The 19,002-nt window shown below is 37.0% G+C and overlaps 1 protein-coding gene across 1 annotated transcript in view; it reads right to left on the bottom strand.

Annotated features, from left to right (window-relative positions):
- The window catches only part of LOC104520488 (LARGE xylosyl- and glucuronyltransferase 1-like), a gene marked incomplete at both ends in the record, with an annotated part of 88,557 nt that extends 76,653 nt beyond the window's left edge, over positions 1 to 11,904 (bottom strand). The window contains one exon of the mRNA XM_010162192.1: positions 11,718 to 11,904. Within this exon, the coding sequence (XP_010160494.1) occupies positions 11,718 to 11,904 (187 nt within the window). The remainder of the gene's footprint in view (positions 1 to 11,717) is intronic.
- Between the last annotated feature and the right edge of the window lie 7,098 nt (positions 11,905 to 19,002).

Genomic DNA, 19,002 nt, shown 5'->3' with positions numbered 1-19,002 from the left:
ATTAAAGCCTGCAAAGATGAAACTCACTGAGATTGACAGAGGAAATAAAAGGAGAGAAACCACTGAAATGCATCTTCAGAAGCAGATTATTAAATGTCCCGCAGACACCGGTGCAAGTGACAGCCGCCAGAGCTTAGTGAAAAAAGAGAAGCGGAAAATTAAACTTCTCATTGGCCCTGATTATGATTAATATCTCTTCTCTGATGAGCTGAAACTGCTTAATCTTTGGTATTAATACCAAATCACTGAGGTGCAAGTATGGTAGCTGAAAAGAAAGGGGGCATATGAGAATGTTTAAAGTTGAGGAGAGGAAAAAAAAAACAGAAATAACTGAGTTATGTTTTGCTCTTAAATCTCCTAAAGCAAGAAATTAAAAATGAAGCTGAGAGCCACCATGAGCAGCTCTCAAGTCAGGCTACTATGAGGCAGCTCTTGGGCAAACAAAGTCATAGAATTTAAAAGAGATAAACCGTACATTTCCATCGTTTGGTTAAAGGTATTTGCATTCTACAGGAAGACTACTTAATTCATCACATCTCCATTCAAGTGTATGTGAACAAGCAACTAATACCTTCTCCCAACTCAAATACATTAGATAATTGTTATTTTCAGATTTACTTACCTCTGTGTATATTGGCAAAGCTTTAGAGTTCGTTGGAGTTCCTTGGAAACTAATAATTATGTGTAGCTGTGCAGACTGATTTTTATACTTGGTTCCTGTAAGAATATTCGACAAAACATAACCTCTCTTTTGAGTTTTTTACCTGAAACCCTTGGGTTTGTAATGCACTGAAGCAGGAAGTGAAATAGCTAATCCATTATGGTTAATACTCCTAGAAAACATTCTGCGTTATGTTACATTTTCAGACCAAATAAACCTCTGTTAAAGTCAGTGTAGATCACTTAAGATATGCATTATAATAATTCGATTAGTAGAGAATAAAAAGCAGATTTTATAGCACCCGTTCATCTGAAAACATTATTCCTGATAAAGTTAACAAGCCAAATCACAGTTAGGTTCAATTAAATCCAGTGACAGGCAGAAAATTTACTGATTGTGAAATATCAAAGCTGTAGTATTAGTTCAATATGATTCTAGAATACTGACTGACTTAATGCTATGAAAAAGACGGAAGAGAAATCTTTAATTTCTTAATGCTGTAAAGGTAACTTGTAAACACTGTACAGTGATTTTATGTTTTATTTGGAGAATGGAGATTACAAAACATATAAATTTATAAGCCTTGATCTCATGAACAATTGGTTGCCAAATTAGTGCTCAAATAAATCTTGTTTCTTAAATTCAATAAACTTTCTTGACTTGCAGCTGAAACTGTGACTTGATCCTTTCTGAAGGGTCATTTTTCACAGCTGAAAAGGTACAGTAACCTGGAGCACAAAACAAAGAATCTGCCTGGGAACTAAGTGTTTCTGGCCTGGGATGGCAACTGACCATCCTGATAACTAGTTTTTATTAGCTACAGTAAGATTAGTAATTATCCTATAAATTTATATCTTTTTTTAAACACCTGTATGTTTTGGTAACTGTAGCACTGTAGCACTCTCATCTATAGTTCTCCAAGTGTTATTTCTTGCAGTGCTCTGTATTTACTGCAATATCTTATACTCATGATTACTTATTTTACCTGAAACTGAAACTGTTAAAATAATCCTTTTTTAATTATTTTTTTCTTCATCTACTTCTCAACTTTCACTTCCTACCTTGAAGCCAGAAAAACCTAGATTAAAGCATGTGTTTTTGAACAAGGTGGAATAATTTTATTCAGAGATGTGCTAGAATCCCACATCAGTTTTAAAATCAAATTCAGAAACCTAGTTAGAAAAAAGGCTTTGGTGTATCTAGAAGGCATGGGTCAGATGCAGGAATTACCAGCCAGCATTATTCTATCAACTCTACAATATAATACAGACTGCATTATGCAAGTTACTAGAGACATTAATTGTTAAGAGTCCCTCTGTTGGTAAAAATCTACAAATCTTCACAAGCCAAGAAAACATGAGTAATTGTTCACTGTGATTTTTGGAAGAATCTACAAATTTGTCTGCCAGTTCCATTTTGAAACATGAATGAAACAAAAAGACTGGTGCAACTACTCTAGGAGAGATGTATTGACATGTAAGGGAGGAAAGATGAACGATAAAATAGAAAAAATAGGAAAGAAAGAAAATGGTGGGGAGGAACAGAACTACATTTGGATATAATTTTATTTTTTACTCAATCACATAATAAACAGACAGCTCTTTCATGTTGTTTATTCCAGCAATTTCTTCAAGCCCTTTCCAGCATATATGAATATTTCTATCTTATTAGCTATGGCTTTATTTCAGCTCCAGAAATAATTCTCTGTATATTACATGAATGATATTAAACCACACCATGACAACCTCAATGTGGTGTCTAAAGAGCCAAACAAAGATGCTATTGTAGCACCAACAGACCTAGATGCACTGGTTTCAATCTGCTTAGGAAGAACAATAATCACTTTGAAGATGGAGGGGTGCAGGCTTCACTGCCTAGAAAACAGTGTACAGGCTGACCAGGCTTCCTCTGCTTCTCATACTGGCCTATCTCTACCCCTAACAGTACCCGAGTGAGCTCAATTACAGCAAACACAACAGGTTGGACTGTACTAAAATCACACTTGCGGTTTATTTTGGAGATCTACATTTTGGGTTTTCCACCTTAAAGTGTTAAATCCAATCTTACAAGCTACTCCAGGTAGCTTGAAAGTATAGGTTGGTGATAGTGATTTCAGTGGGCATCTACAGAAGTTCGGGAATCAGCTGCAAAGAGCAGCTAATGCATCTCATCTTAAGCATAGGCACAGACCTGTTATTGCAATCTCACTGGAAAAGTATCTCATTATGAAACTTCAGGCAGTAAAATATTTTAAATAGGCCCATAAAGTTGATAACTTTAATATATACACTTTTTTAAAAGTAAATTTACCAAACAGAAGCACATTCTGTTATGGATTGTGAATTTAACTTATGAAAATGTGATGAATCCAACACTTTTTGTAATTTTAACTTCACTACTCAGTTCTCCCCCCTAGTTACTGATCTTTGCAAACTCTGACATTTAGCAATTTAAAAGCTAAACAGAACTATGAAAAAAAAAAACCAACCCGAAAAACCCCAAACCCAACCAAGTTTAAAACCTTGAATCCTGGACTTTGAGTCTCATTTCACAGAACTATGGAAAGGACACTCATGCCACAGGTGAGAAAAAATGATTACAGCAACATAGCTCAAATGGCTTGAACATTTTTAAATTGGAAGATGATCTCAGGCTAAAAACATATTATTCTCCAGGTCATCAACTTTTCCTCCTATTGTTAGTATCTACAAGGTTTAGTGAACCAAGATGACTGCTGTCAGCCCATGTTTTTGAAGTTAGCTGTGCATTTCACTCAATTCTCCATGGATATCTAGACATATTAAAAAAAAATCTCTTAGATTCAAGTCTCACAACAAGAATTGCAGAAGGTAAAGCAACACAAGAGAGGCAAAACTCAAAGGGAGGGAAATAACTACTCAACTGAACAATTCAACAGTTATCATGACCGAAAAATGTTTGAAAAGGGTAAAGATGGAATAAAGAGATGTGTTGAAGATATTGGCATTCTTAAGCTAAGTATACCTAAAACAGGTCCATCCAATAGCAGGATGTTAACCTTCACAATCAATTGCTGTCCCTAAACCATGCCAGAGAATTATTTGCAGAACATAAGAATGACCACACGTGATGTGTGAAGCACATTTATTTTTAACTTGACTCATTCTTGTTCTTCTTCTAGTATTATGCAAATTTAAATAAATATTGAAAATAAATATTTCAAAAGTACTGGAAGACACTACATATGCAATTTGCTGTCTAACAAGAAAGAGTTTGATTTCAAACTTTTTCCAGATCTGAAAAAAACCTACAAATTTTAAACACAAAAACTGCACAAAAATAAAAGATCATAAGTTAATTGTTTTGAGTTAACTGAAACATTAACCAGAATAAAAATATTAAATTTTCATGTCAATCTTTTAAAACATTTATATTTCAGCTATTTTTTCAACCTGTACATATACATTTGTTGAACTGTTTGCCCCCAGAGTTCATTGTCTAATTTCAAATCACTTTGTTCGAGAGAAAGAAGTCAGAGGTAATGAAGCTTTTACGATGGTCAGAAATACACAGAGAGAGATGAGAGATGCTATACATTTTACCGTTCAGTAATACACTGCAGCATGAGCTCAAGATTTATTTAGATACCAGGAGACCCATATGTGAGCTAGATTTTATAAATGCCCTAATTGTGGGAAAAGCAATTTCAACATCAATCAGCTGTATGACATCAATCACAGCAAGTCAGGCTACATTAGTTCCACCACTCAGAGAAGGTCTGGTGTACTTATAAACTACACATTTTATTTCAAAAAGCCAAGCAGTACTTCTTAGGGGCTCGGCTTCTCTAAAACAACAAGATATTTGAGCTCAACTTGCTTTTCCATTTTTCTGCACAAAACCATTTTTTTACTATGAAGTTAGCATGTACCTATTTCTGAAACAGAGAAAGAGGAATAATCGGGAAATAACTCTCCTACTGCTCATCTTCCATGCAGGTCTAACAGAACTTAGGCATCCAGATGTACCTTCTTCTTGGAAGGATTTTGTTCACCTTTGCATAATTCAACTTGTATAGACTGCATTTTTCCAAAAAGTTTGCTCAAAGAATGAGGAAGACAAAGATGAAACAAAAATCTTGAGAAATTCCACAGATTATACTCAGTGTAAACTGCTGTTCCAAAGAAGCTGGCAACTTATTTCTGCTCAAAGAATTCCTTTTCATTCTGATCTTTATGTTTCTGTCAGAAATTACAAACTAAGAGCCGATTAGAAAAAGAAAGCCAAGACAAAACTGGTAGACATGTTTAGAAACACAAGAAATTCCATCCAATCAAGAGATGTATAGACAGGAAAGAAGGGAAGCCTACAGCTTACTTCACTTTTATGAAAGAACAAGCATGTACTTAAAAAGATGAGTGTTAAAAGAGAAAGTGTGTGTCCTGTATTGGAATTCAAAAAAGCAATATGGACTTGCTTTCATTCTGCACAACACACTGAAAAAAAGAAGTGGCCATTGCAAGTTTCATAGCATTTCCTGAGACAATAATATATTCTTTTAAGGATGTGAAATCCTGGCAAGCTAAGGAAGAAACAGCACTGACACCAGCATTTAGGCATTGAGCTATGTGGTGGACCTTATTGGTTAAGGATAAAATTGTATTGCAGCACTATAAGTATTTCGCTTAATTGAAAGAGTGGTTGAGAAGAAAAAGAAAACATAGTCCTAACTAACTTTTTGACCACAGAAGCTTATCATGACCATGCTGTATTTTGGCTCACATTCTTTGTCTAAGGCCATACTTGTTTTGCCATAGAAACTACTTCAAATTTCCAGTCACTACACACAAGCAGGCCGTTTCTTTATATAATAAGAAGTAAAACTCCTTATTTATTCATATTCACCTGTTAATTTCATTTTCTTAAGACGATGGACAGATATGGGTTCTCATGGCTGTAAAACAAAATCCAATTGTGAGGATACTGACTTGCAAGCTAAAGATCATGAGCAGAGAACCCAGACAGCTTTCACAGCAGACACCTTCTGGTCAACAGCATACTTCAACCAAACTTTGTCAGTACTCCATATAACCAAATCACAAGCGTTTCATAGAGAGACAAGCTTTCCAGGATAAAGCAACAAACTTGGCATAAGACTGAGTTCTGTACTATCACGACTGATTTTATTCTTGTAGGATCCTGAACTAAAAATTGCAGACATACTTAAGAAGGTTTCTTGATTGCAGCTGAGACAGAGATGCTTAAGTGACAATCCTCAGCATATCTTCTAAAAAAATATCAGGAGAGGAGCAAACCACCACCATTTACTCCAGAATGGAAATGTACAGCTTTTATGAAGAGGCTGATATGAAGCCAATCTTAACTAAAACACATCTCCTCTAAACCTGTTCAGGCACCCATTACAGTAACATCCTTATCATATGCAGAGGCACCCTTTCAGGACCTCTTTTCTCAGAACTTTATTAAAAAGACAGAATCAATATAGAGGTTGAAATTTGTGCTTTAAATGGACACTGGATTAAGTTTTCTTGTTTAATCCTGTTGAGATACACAGCAGATAACGTTCAGGCAAACTGAGAAAATCATAATGAAAAAAGCAATTTTAGATTCTGCCCCTTTCTGATTACATTGTTGGTGAAGGGATTATTTTGTGATGTTTGTTCATCAGTTGCAAGTGTCTGATAGACATTTTAGCAATTAATTATTTGTTTGCCTCTTCCTATGAGCAACTTCTTGCAGGCATTAAAAATTCAGGCTGTTTTCATCACGCACATAGATCATGTGATAAACTTTTGGAAATTAACTGGATAAATCAGTTTTCTGATTCAAGTATTCACAAATACTATTTCAAAAACTGCTTCCCATGAATATTAAATTGGATATTCATTGTTTGTGTAGACAGTCTTCCCAATTAACATATTCACTAGAATATTTATAGAAAGCATACACAAAAAGAGTGTGAACAGCATCAAAGTGAATCCATTTAAATACTAAGATTAATATGTGCAGCTTTCCTTCATTTCACTTCATTGTACTTTATGAGGTGTTTGCCCAACTCTGGCTTCAAGCATGTTTTCACAGGTTACTTGGACTAAAACATACTGTGAGGGAATGACAGTTGCCCAACATTGGAGTGAAAAGAGGACAGTTGAGGAAAGCAAGTCCCAGGAAAGAAGGCAGGCTCTGTTTTTAAAATGTTACCCTGTAAGTTAAGAAAAAACAGAGTCAACTTCTGTTGACATGATCTCACACAACTCCTCAAGTTTTCATCTTAAGGTTACACTACTGACTCTCCTCTTCCTGTGAAATATGTTCTACACAGGAGCCCTACACAGACACTTCAGGGCTTTCAACCTCAAGTGGATCCACCGCACAGAAACTCGTAACTCAAGTATATTTTCATCCTGTCAAAGTAGAGGTGACTGTGAATCTGCTGAGGCCAGAAAGCCACAGTGGACACTTTTTTGAGGAATCAGTAATCTAGAGAGCATGTGTCAAATTACAGTTCCAAGCCTCCACTTTACATGACCTTCATGGTAACGGGGATAGGAAACTGCTGCATATAGCTCGTAAAATGATGCTATTTCTGAAGCTACTGTTGGTTAGTCAAATTGCTATTTTCTTTCTAATGAAAATGCATCATATATTATTTGATTATTTCTTCTTCCCTGTTTTAAATGCACTCCACCCTTCCTACTCTATTACCTTGTCTTTTGAATGTAATTTAAGAATGCTGGAACAATTAGCTTTTTCATTCAAAGTAACTGAAAACTGAAATTATGCTGTCCTCATGCATTATTAAAAACAACAACAGTAACCAGGTATGTTCAAAGGCTATACAATATTAAAAATCTCCTTTAATGTTCTAGTTCATAACCTTAATAGACATTTATACATGATTAATGAGGCTTTTAGTAGCTGTTGCTGTCACAGCTTGGGTAATGCCACCTCCAATGAATATTCCAAGGGAAGGGTCTTACTGGCAGTGCCTGAGTGACAGCTGTAAAGTATCAGGCTTGCAATGTACTTTCTGACAAGAGAAACAAAACCCCAAATTAAACAAAATTCTGTCCTATTTTAAAAGCAGAACATGGGAACTGATTACATTAGGGCATATTTTATATTACAGATTCACTAACGAAGAGCTTATAAAGGGTTTCTAAATGTGATCCCACTGTCATGCTATAGCAAATGAATAACTCAAGTTCTCAGATATAAACACATGGATGAGTAATGTAATTCCTGATTACATCAAGAACATGTAATTTTAGGACACAGCACTGCAGATATCAGTACTGAAGAGTACAGTATTCTGTAAAGATTTGATTCTGGAGCCCCCAAACATACAAATAAACAAACAAAAAACTGCAAAAGAATATGAAAAAAAAGAGAGCACAACATTTTTTGCTATAACAACTCAGATAGCTCAACATTTTTAGTTTAGTGAAAAAAAGACTGAGAAGTGATCTGACTACTACATGTAAGTACCTTCAAAGGGAAACATACACAGGCCTGACAGGGTAATAACTAGCACAGATTCACCAAAAGTAAACCGTGCTTGACCCACCTGATTGCCTTCTGTGATGAAATGACTAGATCTGTGAATAAGAGATGAACAGAGATCTGCCTTGAATTTAGCACAGCTTTCAATGTGGTCTCCAACAGCATCTTTGTATTCAAGTTGGAATTTTACAGTCTATATGGGTGGACTACTAAATAGGTGAAAAATTAGCTGGAATGTTGGGCTCAAAGCATGATGGTTACTTGTTCATGCTCTGTCTGGAAGTGAGTTACATGTGGAGTTCCTCAGTGTCTATTCTGTGACCAGTGCTTTTCAATATTTTTATCAGTGACTCAAAGGAGAAAACAGAGTTCACCTGTATCAAGACTGCAAATGACACCAAGCCTGGGGGTTGCAGTCAATACACTCACAGGCAAGGGTGCCACTGAGGAGGACCTAGACAGGCTGCAGGAATGAACAAAGCAAAGCTCTGTAGCTGGGAAGGACTAACCCTCTCATAATGGCGCAGGCTTTGGACTTGTCCTGCTGGGAAGGACCTGTAGTCCTGGTGGACAGAACATCAAATGCAAGCCAGCAGCATGCCTCGACAGTGATGAAGGCCAATGGCATCCTGGTCTCTGTAGGAACACAGCAAATAGACTGGGGAAAGTGACCATTCCCCTTTACTTGGTACCCATTAGACCACATCTGGAACACTGTGTACAGTTTGGGGTCCCAAATAAAAGAACGACATTGATGAAGTTCAGCGTAGGGCCATCAAGTTGTACAGGGGCTGAAGTACTTGCCCTGGGCTTGTTTAGCCTGGAGAAGAGAAGGTTCTGTGGGACTTAATCAGCAGCCCCTCAGTACCTACAAGCAGGTTTCAAGAAGATGGAGCCAGGCTCTTCACAGCAATACATGAAGAGGGGATGAGTGACATTAAACATAAACCGAAGCAAGGGAGCTTCAAAGTAGATATAAGGAGAAACTCTTCCACCTGAAGACAGTCAAGCAGTGGCACAAGTTGCCCAGGGAGGCCATGTAGACTCTGTCCCTGGAGGTCCTCAAGACACGAGGAAATCTTGCCTGATCCCAAAGTCCACCCTGATATGAGCATGAGTTTAACCAGAGAACTCCTGAGGTCCCTTCCACCCTGAATAATTGAGTCTATGAAGATATCAAGTACTGACAATTTATTTAATTTAGTGGAGAAAATTGTAACAAGAACTGTTTACTTCAATCTAAAACCAGATGAACTGAAAAGAAACCTTGCAGTGCCTGTGGTTAACCAAAGAAACTGGTACCAGAAGACAGACAGGACTCTCCACTCCTGCTGGTTTTAAATCAAAGCACAATGCTGTTGTAGGGCATTTTTTACACAGGTACACATAGAGAGCTTAAGGAATAAGTAAATTGGGTGAACCATAGTGGAGTACAAAACAAGAAGTCAGATAAAATGACAAAACGGAGTTAACTCTCTGCCTATAATACCCACTAGTTAAGGAAAATGCTAGGTATTATTCAGTTAAATAAATATTTTAACTGACTTTAGATTTTAACTCACAAAGATTAAATCATGTCACATCCAAAAATTAAAAGAAAAAGAAAACAGATACGGAAAAGTAACAGAGTTACTAACTGCATTTCATTTCCAGGCCTTTTCCAGTTCAAGGCTTCTTAATAGGTAATGGGCTTTGCTCCCTGGTTTGCATTTAAGATTAATTCACACTGAGAGCTTTAAGTCACTTCAAATACTATGTAGCAGCAAATTTCAAGATTTGTATTGAGCTCTCTGTAAAAACAAAGGATTCTACACACACAAGAATTTAAAACAGCATGCCATTATCAATTGTGGACACAATTAAAATAGTCATTATAAGGGAGCATAATATTATTCTAAAGGCAAAGAGGTAAGGCCTGCATTTGCTCAGGTTTTAAAAATCAAACAAAATCTGTACTATTCTGCCTGCCAGATCATTAGTTTTCAAGTATGCAGCCAGCACCTCTCATATTTCCAATTTAACAGGCATCCTATAAGTGTCTCATTCTAGAATAAGCTCACAGAGTTACTGCCCATTAAGGCAGAATTTTAAGTAACCAAATAAATTTGCATAAGCAAATATTTGTACCTGGCATATAACCAATTCAGAAATGTACTAATACACACAGAAAATCTTTACATGTTCTTACTTGTAATTTAACTTGGAATCCAATTTTGTTTTGAAACAAAGCACAAATTCATCAGCCAAGGTTACATGAAAGAAGCTTGACATTTTAAACAAAGCCTTTTAAAAGTTATCAAGTTATAAAGTTAGTGTTTGAACAGTTTTTAAAAGGCTGAAACACCTTTCCTCTTGCAAGGATAACTACAAAGGCTGAACAGCTTTTTTTACTCTCGTCAAAATAACACACCTAATGCCAACAATAAAACGCTCCATCTCCCCCCCCAAAAAAAAAAAGCTAAAAATAAAAAAAAAAAAACAGGAGATCCAGCATCTAACTTAAGTATTACTGCTGAACTCCTTTAAGGACAGAAAAAAGGTTCATCAGATAGACCATTTAAAAGGCAAAGTAGTGGTTTTCCCAAGTCTGATTATAAAAAGTGCTAGTTATATAGCTGCAAGTCAATGTACCTATAAACTTGAGGACCCCCACCTGAAGAAAGGACAGAAAGATATACCAACCATAGTAACCCACCACTGCCCAGAGGGATGTGGATTCAAACTGATTTTATATAAAGAGATTTTATATAGGTTTTCATTGTTTTTCTGTGTTCAGCCTTCTAGAACAATAAGCATACAGGGAGTGGCCAGAACTAATAATCTTCACACAAAGGCAAGAAAAGAGCCTCATGTGTTCTCAGGTTTGGGCCATGTAGGCACTTATTTAACCAAATCAGGAGCCCATAAAACATTTCACAGAGTTCTTTGCTGCTACATACACCTGTGTCCAACAGAGGGAGAGCAGAGTCCCACCACTGTCCGACATTCCACAAATTAGGTACCACAGTGGACAAGGCACGCTGGACCACAGGAAAAGAGAAAGCCTGCAGTTGAGTGACCATGACCTAGCAAAGCCCACTATGCAAAGACCCACGCCATGTCTGTCACACAGGTCCATAAAAACAAGAGTTGTGTAACAGTGCCTAGAACACATACGGACGCCTTTTTAAACCTTTACAATTTTAGGGGCAGATGTGAAATAAGACATTAATTTTAATTACAAGTAAAATATTACAGGGCATAGGATAGATCAACTTTTAAACATTATAAAACACACAGAAGAAATGAGTAAGGTGGGGGTTTTTTTGTTGCACTTTTAAAAAGTTCAAAGATAAGAGGAAAAGCAAATAACCAGGATCAGCAACTACCTCCTCCTCAGCGATAAGAACATAGCAAAGAAGGCCCTTTGTTGAAATATGCACCTTGGGAACTATTTCCTATGCAAGTCAAACTAGATTTACTTAAATAAAATCAATTATGTCTGATCTGTATTTGTCTGCTCTCATACAAATAATTCAACATTACCTCTCCCAGCTATTTATTCCCCTCCTACCTTCAAAACTCCCAGCAAACAGATAAATCCACATAACAGCTGGAACAAAAAGGACGGTCAGAGAGGCAGCCAGGAATTTCCGTCGCCCTCTGCAGATTCCCAGCATTCTCTCAGGAGTACAGGTTCCCAAACCAGTGCTGTTCCTATGTTGGAAGCAAAGAGTCCACAGCCTCCCACATATTACTCCCTGAAAAGGAAAGGAAAAAATGTTTTAACAGCTTATCTCTCTACAGAAAGGTACACTATGCCTGTGATCCTGAAGAGTTAAAAGAACAAGGCTAAAAATAGTTACCACAATTGCAAAGCAGTACCCATTTCAACATTATCCATGAATACTTAATAATAAAGCAAGGTTTAGAAGACAGACTAAGGCACTAAGTCAATAAAACACATCATATCACCTAGACACACACAGAGCCAATCTTACAAAAAGACATCACCTTTATTTGTTTTTTTACCATCCTTTTACTCTACAGAAACTCTGGGTTCTTTGATGCCTATGTGTGGTGGTGCCCGTGGGCAGATAAGAGGAAGTCACCCGTATTTCTTCACCTGCTCCTAAAGAGCAAAAATCACACCAGTGAATCAATGAGCTGGCTGCAGGTGGTCATGCACTCAAGAAAGTGAACTGAAAAATGAAAGGTAAAGTTTGGGGGCAGAGGGATGTTATTAAAATGATGCACTTTGCTAATCAAAAAGCAATGCTGATGAACTGCTACATAAAAGAGGAGAAAAGAAAGAGCAAAATGGGCAAGGAAGATTCCTCAGTCACGAAAGGATCTATCAGGAGCTTTAGACTGAATGCTTTGAGAAGTGGAGATTCTGTGGAGTACCACTGTTTTTATGAGAAAAAAAAAAATTCTGATCTTAATTTGTTTAAAGTAATTGTTCTGCATTTCACAGCGGGCAAGTTGGTAAAATAATCTGATCATTTTTATTCACAGGAAAATGAATATTCCCACACCAGTGCAGGCATGCATGAGTCCATGCAAATCTAGTTCAGGTTTTGTGTGAAAAGGCTTATGTTTTCTAATTTTAAAAAAAGAACTGGTCCACAAAAATGACAGGGAAAGAAACACAAACTCCAGCAGTAAAAAGTGTTTAATAACAGTGCCCTTTGGCTTGTGCTTAGACTAGCACTAGAACTGAAATCGGCAATTAAAGTATTTCTACACTGACATATTAATAGCGTCTATTGGGTGTCTTGAAAATGTGACTCTACAAGTCCATGTATATTGCAGTGCAAGTCAATTCTGAAATCAATTGACAGCAAAAATTAAAATTATAGACAAGAGAAATGGGTTCAGACAAAGAACTCTGCTGCTGGAGATACTTGGCTGCAGTAATCAGACAAACTTACAGCTGTACCTCGAACATTCAATAGCACCCACTTTACTCCACTACAGTTTAAGAGCCATGATAGTACTCGTGACCTTGGAACTGATAAAATGGACTATAATTTTTCCAGAGCCAGCACAAAAAGCATTCCATTGTGTCAGCTTTCCAACACAATGAATGCCTCACCACAGAGATTTTGCACAAAATGTGTGGACAGACTAAATATTAACAACTGCGGTATTAGAGTCACTGTGTTAGACAGAGACACACATTTGGTAGATATATTGTGCAGAACTCTTATCTTTATTCACCGTATTCGGATAATGATTACATTTCATTTCTTTTTCTTACATCACATAGCTTGTACAACCATTCTGAAGAGAATCCTTATCCTTTACACGCCTACTTGAAAAACACAGATAATTCTCCTGGCTTCTGTGTTCTACATTCGCTGGATGTGTGTATATTGTAAAATGCACAGAATCACTTATTTAAGAAGGATTTTTTTTTTCCCTTTAACAGTATGGCATGCACCACTAACATCAATCTGTGCATGGAAAAATAAATCTTTGAAAAAATACACTCACAAGTAGGGTCATTCTTAAACAGCCACATCTTGTAATGCAACATGCACTGGATACACACTGCTCCTATCAATAATACCTGTAAAACCCACAGGTACCAACACTACACATTTTGAAATCGTGCTGATACAAGCACACTGATACAAGTTTTTGGGATAATGACACCCAAGTTTTGAAGCTTGGGATTATAGTGCTGGTAGTGGATCAATTAATCCTGGGGCTGCATATTTAAGAAATAATTCAATTTTTCCTATATATTATTTTAAATATTCAGGCAAGATATGTTTCTGAGCAGGTCAACATGGAGGATGAAATCCAGCTTTTCTGACTGATGAATTTAAAGTACCCTAACAAATTAAGAAAGTATAAGGAGCGTCAATGAACTCCCAATTCAGCTACTAAGGCAAGTTAGGAATGTGGCAAATGCAGTTTTCTACAAGGTTTCATCAGTCAGACAAAACAGCCAAATCATTCTGCACATTCATGCACATCTTTTATCTAACTAGGAAGACAACAGAAAACCCTAGGCAGATGAGTCAGTTTGTGATGGATCACCCTAGGAAATGTTGAGGTATTTTTTTAATGATGCTTTAAAAGAGAAAAGAGACATAAACTATTTTAAAGGAAATTTCTACTATCTACCCACCTCCCCAAAGTCGTGAATAGCTTCCCTTGAGTCTTAAATATTCATTTTCAGTGTATAAAATCTCCATACCTGCTGAGTATTTTTTCCCAAACTAGACAATGCATCATGTACAAACCCTACAGAAGCAATTGTATAAAAGGTCCATGAATGGTAATCAAGATGCTTAGCTCAAAGTAAAAGCTTTGGACTCAATCATGTATCTATTACTGATTTTACTCAGAAAGATTTTTACCTAACATACCACCATAAAATAAACTTAAAGAAGATACTGCAGTTCTTTGACTTTTATTTCCTTTCAATTCAACAGGTACCAGATTGATATAATCATGCAAGGAAAGTGACTGACACACCGGCTGGAGCAAGGGCTGAGCACAGAACAGGGTAGCACTGTGATATTTCTGCCATATGAACTTGCCACTGTCTTTCAGACTTCTACAGCATCCACTGCTCCTCAAGCCTTAGTCCTACTGAATCAGATTGCCACATGCCTAAAAGGTCTTAGAAAGCAGTTTCATGGTACAGTCTTGTCCTGGTTTTGGCTGGGACAGAGTTAATTTTCTTACTATTAGCTGGCACAGTGCTGGTTTTTGGATTTAGTATGAGAATAATATTGATAACACACTGATGCTTTAGTTGTTGCTAAGTAGTGTTATCTTCAGCCAAGGATTTTTTAGTTTCTGCAAGCGAGCAGATGCACAAGAAGCTGGGAGGGAGCATGGCCAGGACAGCTGACCCAAACTAGCAAAGGGATATTCCACACCACAGGATGTCATGCTCAGTATATAAACCAGGGGCAGCTGGCCAGGAGAGGCCGATCACTGCTCAGGGACTGGTTGTGCATTGGTCAACAGGTGGTGAGCAATTGCATTGCGAGTCAGTTGGGGTCTTTTGTTGAGTTTTATTTATCACTCTTTTTGTTTTCTTCCTTTTCATCATCATCATCATCTTCATCATTATTATTATTATTTCAATTCTTTCTATTATTAAACTGTTCTCATCTCATTCCATGAGGGTTTTTTCAATTCTCCTTCCCATCCCATTGGCAAGGAGAAAGAATGAGCAAGCGGCTATGTGGTGCCTAGTTGCCAGCTGGGGTTAAACCACAATCAGGCTAAAAATTAAGGTATTTTGGATATGACATTGCTAGCTATATTCATCTTTTCAGTAATAACAAATACTGTAAGATGGTTCACTTCATTTACACAAATCCATGCAGTGTTCCTCCTGATAGCTTTCATTTCTTAACATTTGTGCTAACTATACACTTGTACTCAGAAATACATCACTTGAGATACGTTGTAACTAAAAAAGAAAGGATGAGGAAGTAACTGGCCAATTTAAGCACAGGATCTAGGTGTGATGTTCTGATCAAAAATAGCCAGTGGTTCCTCTTAATGTGTTGTCCAATTTTAGTATTTTCAGATAGCTCTAAGTGAGCCACATTGAACATGCGCAACTTTAGCCACCTTTATTGGATTTCAAAGCAAGGGAGATGAAAATCAGCTCTGGAGTGCAAGAGAATGGTTGTGAGAAATTCTGGTAAGGAGTTTGCAGCTTGAAACATGGTCTCAGCTTCATTCCTCCAGACACAATCCAGACTTTCTGCCTGTGCCACAGATACAGAGAAGGTGCAAGCATTTCAGGATATTCTTCTACCTTGGTCTCCAGTTTCTGCTGTACTGGATGTGCTCCAAGAGCATCATATAATTCTATTTCAGAAATCTGATTAAATAAGTTATAGCCACAAAAGTTAGCTGTATGTACGTTAGCACGTATGTCTTGCTGTCAGTAAGTCAGATGCTCTACGCTTCTACAATGCACCCAGTTCAAGATTTATAAAACTGCACATGTACAGATCAACAGACATTAATACAGCAACCTTAGGCCACCTCATCCTTGATTACTGCTAACGGTACTATAAAAGGCTACTAGCTTGGACAATGTCTGTGTGACAGGTCACAGTGGGAATTAAAATAAATTAGGGTTCTCGTTACCTTCTTTCTACATGGTAACAGTGAACAGAATGACTTTTGTTACCTTCACATATGGTCAAGTGCTTCCATTAACTACACTACTTTGTCAGAGTGGTTGCTTCGTTTTAAATCAAGGATTATCTCCTCAGCTAAGTGTGAAGCAGCTCTCAACCAGTATGAGCAGCACGTATATAAAAGCATGTAACACAAGACTAATCACATTGGTATTCAGTTTCTATTAATTTATTTTTTTAATTGCGGCATAACAGCTCGACTATGTCGGACATTCAGCGGGAGTTCAGTAGAACAATGGAAGTAATTCTGAAAACAAAAAACAAACACAATTCACTAGATTTAACTGCTCTACTATAAAAAGCTTTTCCAACTGCTTCATACATTTCCTTGCATTTGTTACAGTTAATCTTATCCCAGTAATCTTCCATTTGTTTTCAGAGCCACTGAAATGTATATACAGTTAAAGCTGTTTATACACCAATCCAGTGCCTTGGCTTTGCTGTGTTTCTTGAATTAATGTTATCTAATTCTTTCTGCTTTTCCAAACTTGCAGTTGCAGTCAACGAGCAATTTCTACTGCAAAGCTTTTCCCTTGGCTCTACGTCAATGTAGCATCAACCCTTAAGAGAGATTTTTCACAGTTTTTTCCCAGGCTCAAAACATAAATAACCTGAAGAAAAAAGCGGTATTTTAGCCAGTATTTTTCTGGTTTTCTTTAAAATGCTGCTAATGTGGGATCACAATGAGTTTACTCTTTGACAGTGAGCTTATTATCTTGCAGTTTTGTGGTTTTCCAATTGTGGAAGTTGGTTGTCATGTGACAGATTTTTTGGCATATCAGAGAAAAGCTTGGTACCATAAAGGCAGGGTAGAGAATAAACCCAACAATATGAAATAAAGTAAAACTTTATTCAAATAAATATCACTTTGTTACTAATACTCCACTTTCCAAGTTCTTAAAAGAGAAACAGTATTTAGAAGAAAAATGACATCTGTTCTCTCATCAACCTCTTCTTCTTCTCCCACATGGAAGAACGTGATACAGAGACAAATCTAAGGTGCCCTTTGTTCCCAAACTCTGCATTTTCTTGCCACTGCACATCCTCCCCCTGAATCAGACTCCTTAATCCTACAGTTACATGACTTTAAAGAAGGATTTGGAGTAAACTCAGGCTCAGCATCCACCTCAGAAGTTCTGTGAAGCCACTTTGAAGGAAAAGATTACAGCAGAGTTTCCAAATGCTACCAAATTTACTCTTTCTCAACTAGTTACAAGAAAATAGTCCTATCTGTAAGAGAGAAAATAGCCAAGAAGTTGACAGCACAAATGAGTCCTGCCTTGGAAATGTGCTAACAGCTCTGAGGGCACACAGGATTGACATCTTTTATATCTTCACTCAGTATGTGCCAGAAAATTCTATTAGTGTCCTGTTAATCAAAGTTTTCTAGAACATTCCATCTATAGGCAACACCACCACAGGAACGGACATCTATCCTGGCAGTAGAGCAGTCACAGATGGAGAGAAGTAAATAAATAATATGCTTTCACATATTTCCTTTTTCATTCCTATGTATTCCTTTATATGTATGTACATATATGTATATTTATATATGCATTTTTAACAGTATTCCTTCTTCCTTTCAAGCCTAGACTGATCAAAAGAAGGAAAGCCTACAACTTTTTAAAAATATTATCAAGGGATAAGAAAATTCAAGATCAGCAGGATAAGAATCTTTTCCTAAGCCTCCACTAAAATGTCTCTATTAATATGACGGGGAAAAAAAAAAAATCTACCAGTTGCAAAGAGATAGCAGCAATAAAACACAATCATGACAGAAAGATCAATCTTGCCTGTTATTCACATTTCATTTGTAACCTAAGAGTGATACTTATTTTCAAAGCAGCTACTAACCTGGTTTTTCAATGAGTTCTCCAAACTCTGCTCTACTCTACCCCCTCACCAGTATGGGCATACAGCACCAGTATACTATTCCTCACTTCCCATTTTATCTCAGGACTCAGTACAGCTCGAAAGTGAAACAGAGCCTGGCTCAGTTTGTGTATGGCAGAAGTCTAACAAGATTCTATATATATTTACACTAATAATATCTTAGAAGTTGAGATCCCAATGTCATTGAATCGTAAACATACTAGAGATCATAGCCAACCAGCAGCAGTAACTGTCACAGAGAATCTTCCAGTAATAAAGTAATTCTGCTCCAGAATCATGGTTTATACTCAGACCACAGCATTATTACATATCTGAATTTCAGACTTAAAAAAAGGACAAAGCTCCACATCTTTCCATATCCAGGCCTCTCCACCTGAAATAAATGGAAGAGGAAAAAGAAAAAGTAACATACTACCTGTTCTTGGCTGGAAGAAAACATCAGTATTTTGCTGCACCAGTGTTCTCCCCTCCTCTACACCAGGGCATCTTTCTCTTTCATAATAAAATACTGGAAGAGTCATGGGCTTGCCCATTCATTAACTCCCTTTCTTAGGTATTGTGAGCATGCAACCACACAGAAAACAAAATGGTCTTTAAATCAGAAGTAGGGCGCTACGTGCAACATACATAAGACCTCTCAAAAACATTGATACTAATACTTTCTTTCTCAGCTAATGTTCTTGGATACACACTCAAAAGCAGTGTTTACCTTCATTAGAATACTCTACATCCAAAGCTGCTCTAATGCGGAAATAATTGATTAAAGATTCATAAGAA

Source organism: Antrostomus carolinensis, unplaced genomic scaffold (genome assembly GCF_000700745.2).
Source record: "Antrostomus carolinensis isolate BGI_N321 unplaced genomic scaffold, ASM70074v2 scaffold9452, whole genome shotgun sequence".
NCBI lineage: Eukaryota > Metazoa > Chordata > Aves > Caprimulgiformes > Caprimulgidae > Antrostomus > Antrostomus carolinensis.
Note: the sequence above shows the minus strand (reverse complement) of the source record. Positions and strands in the feature narration are given on the sequence as shown.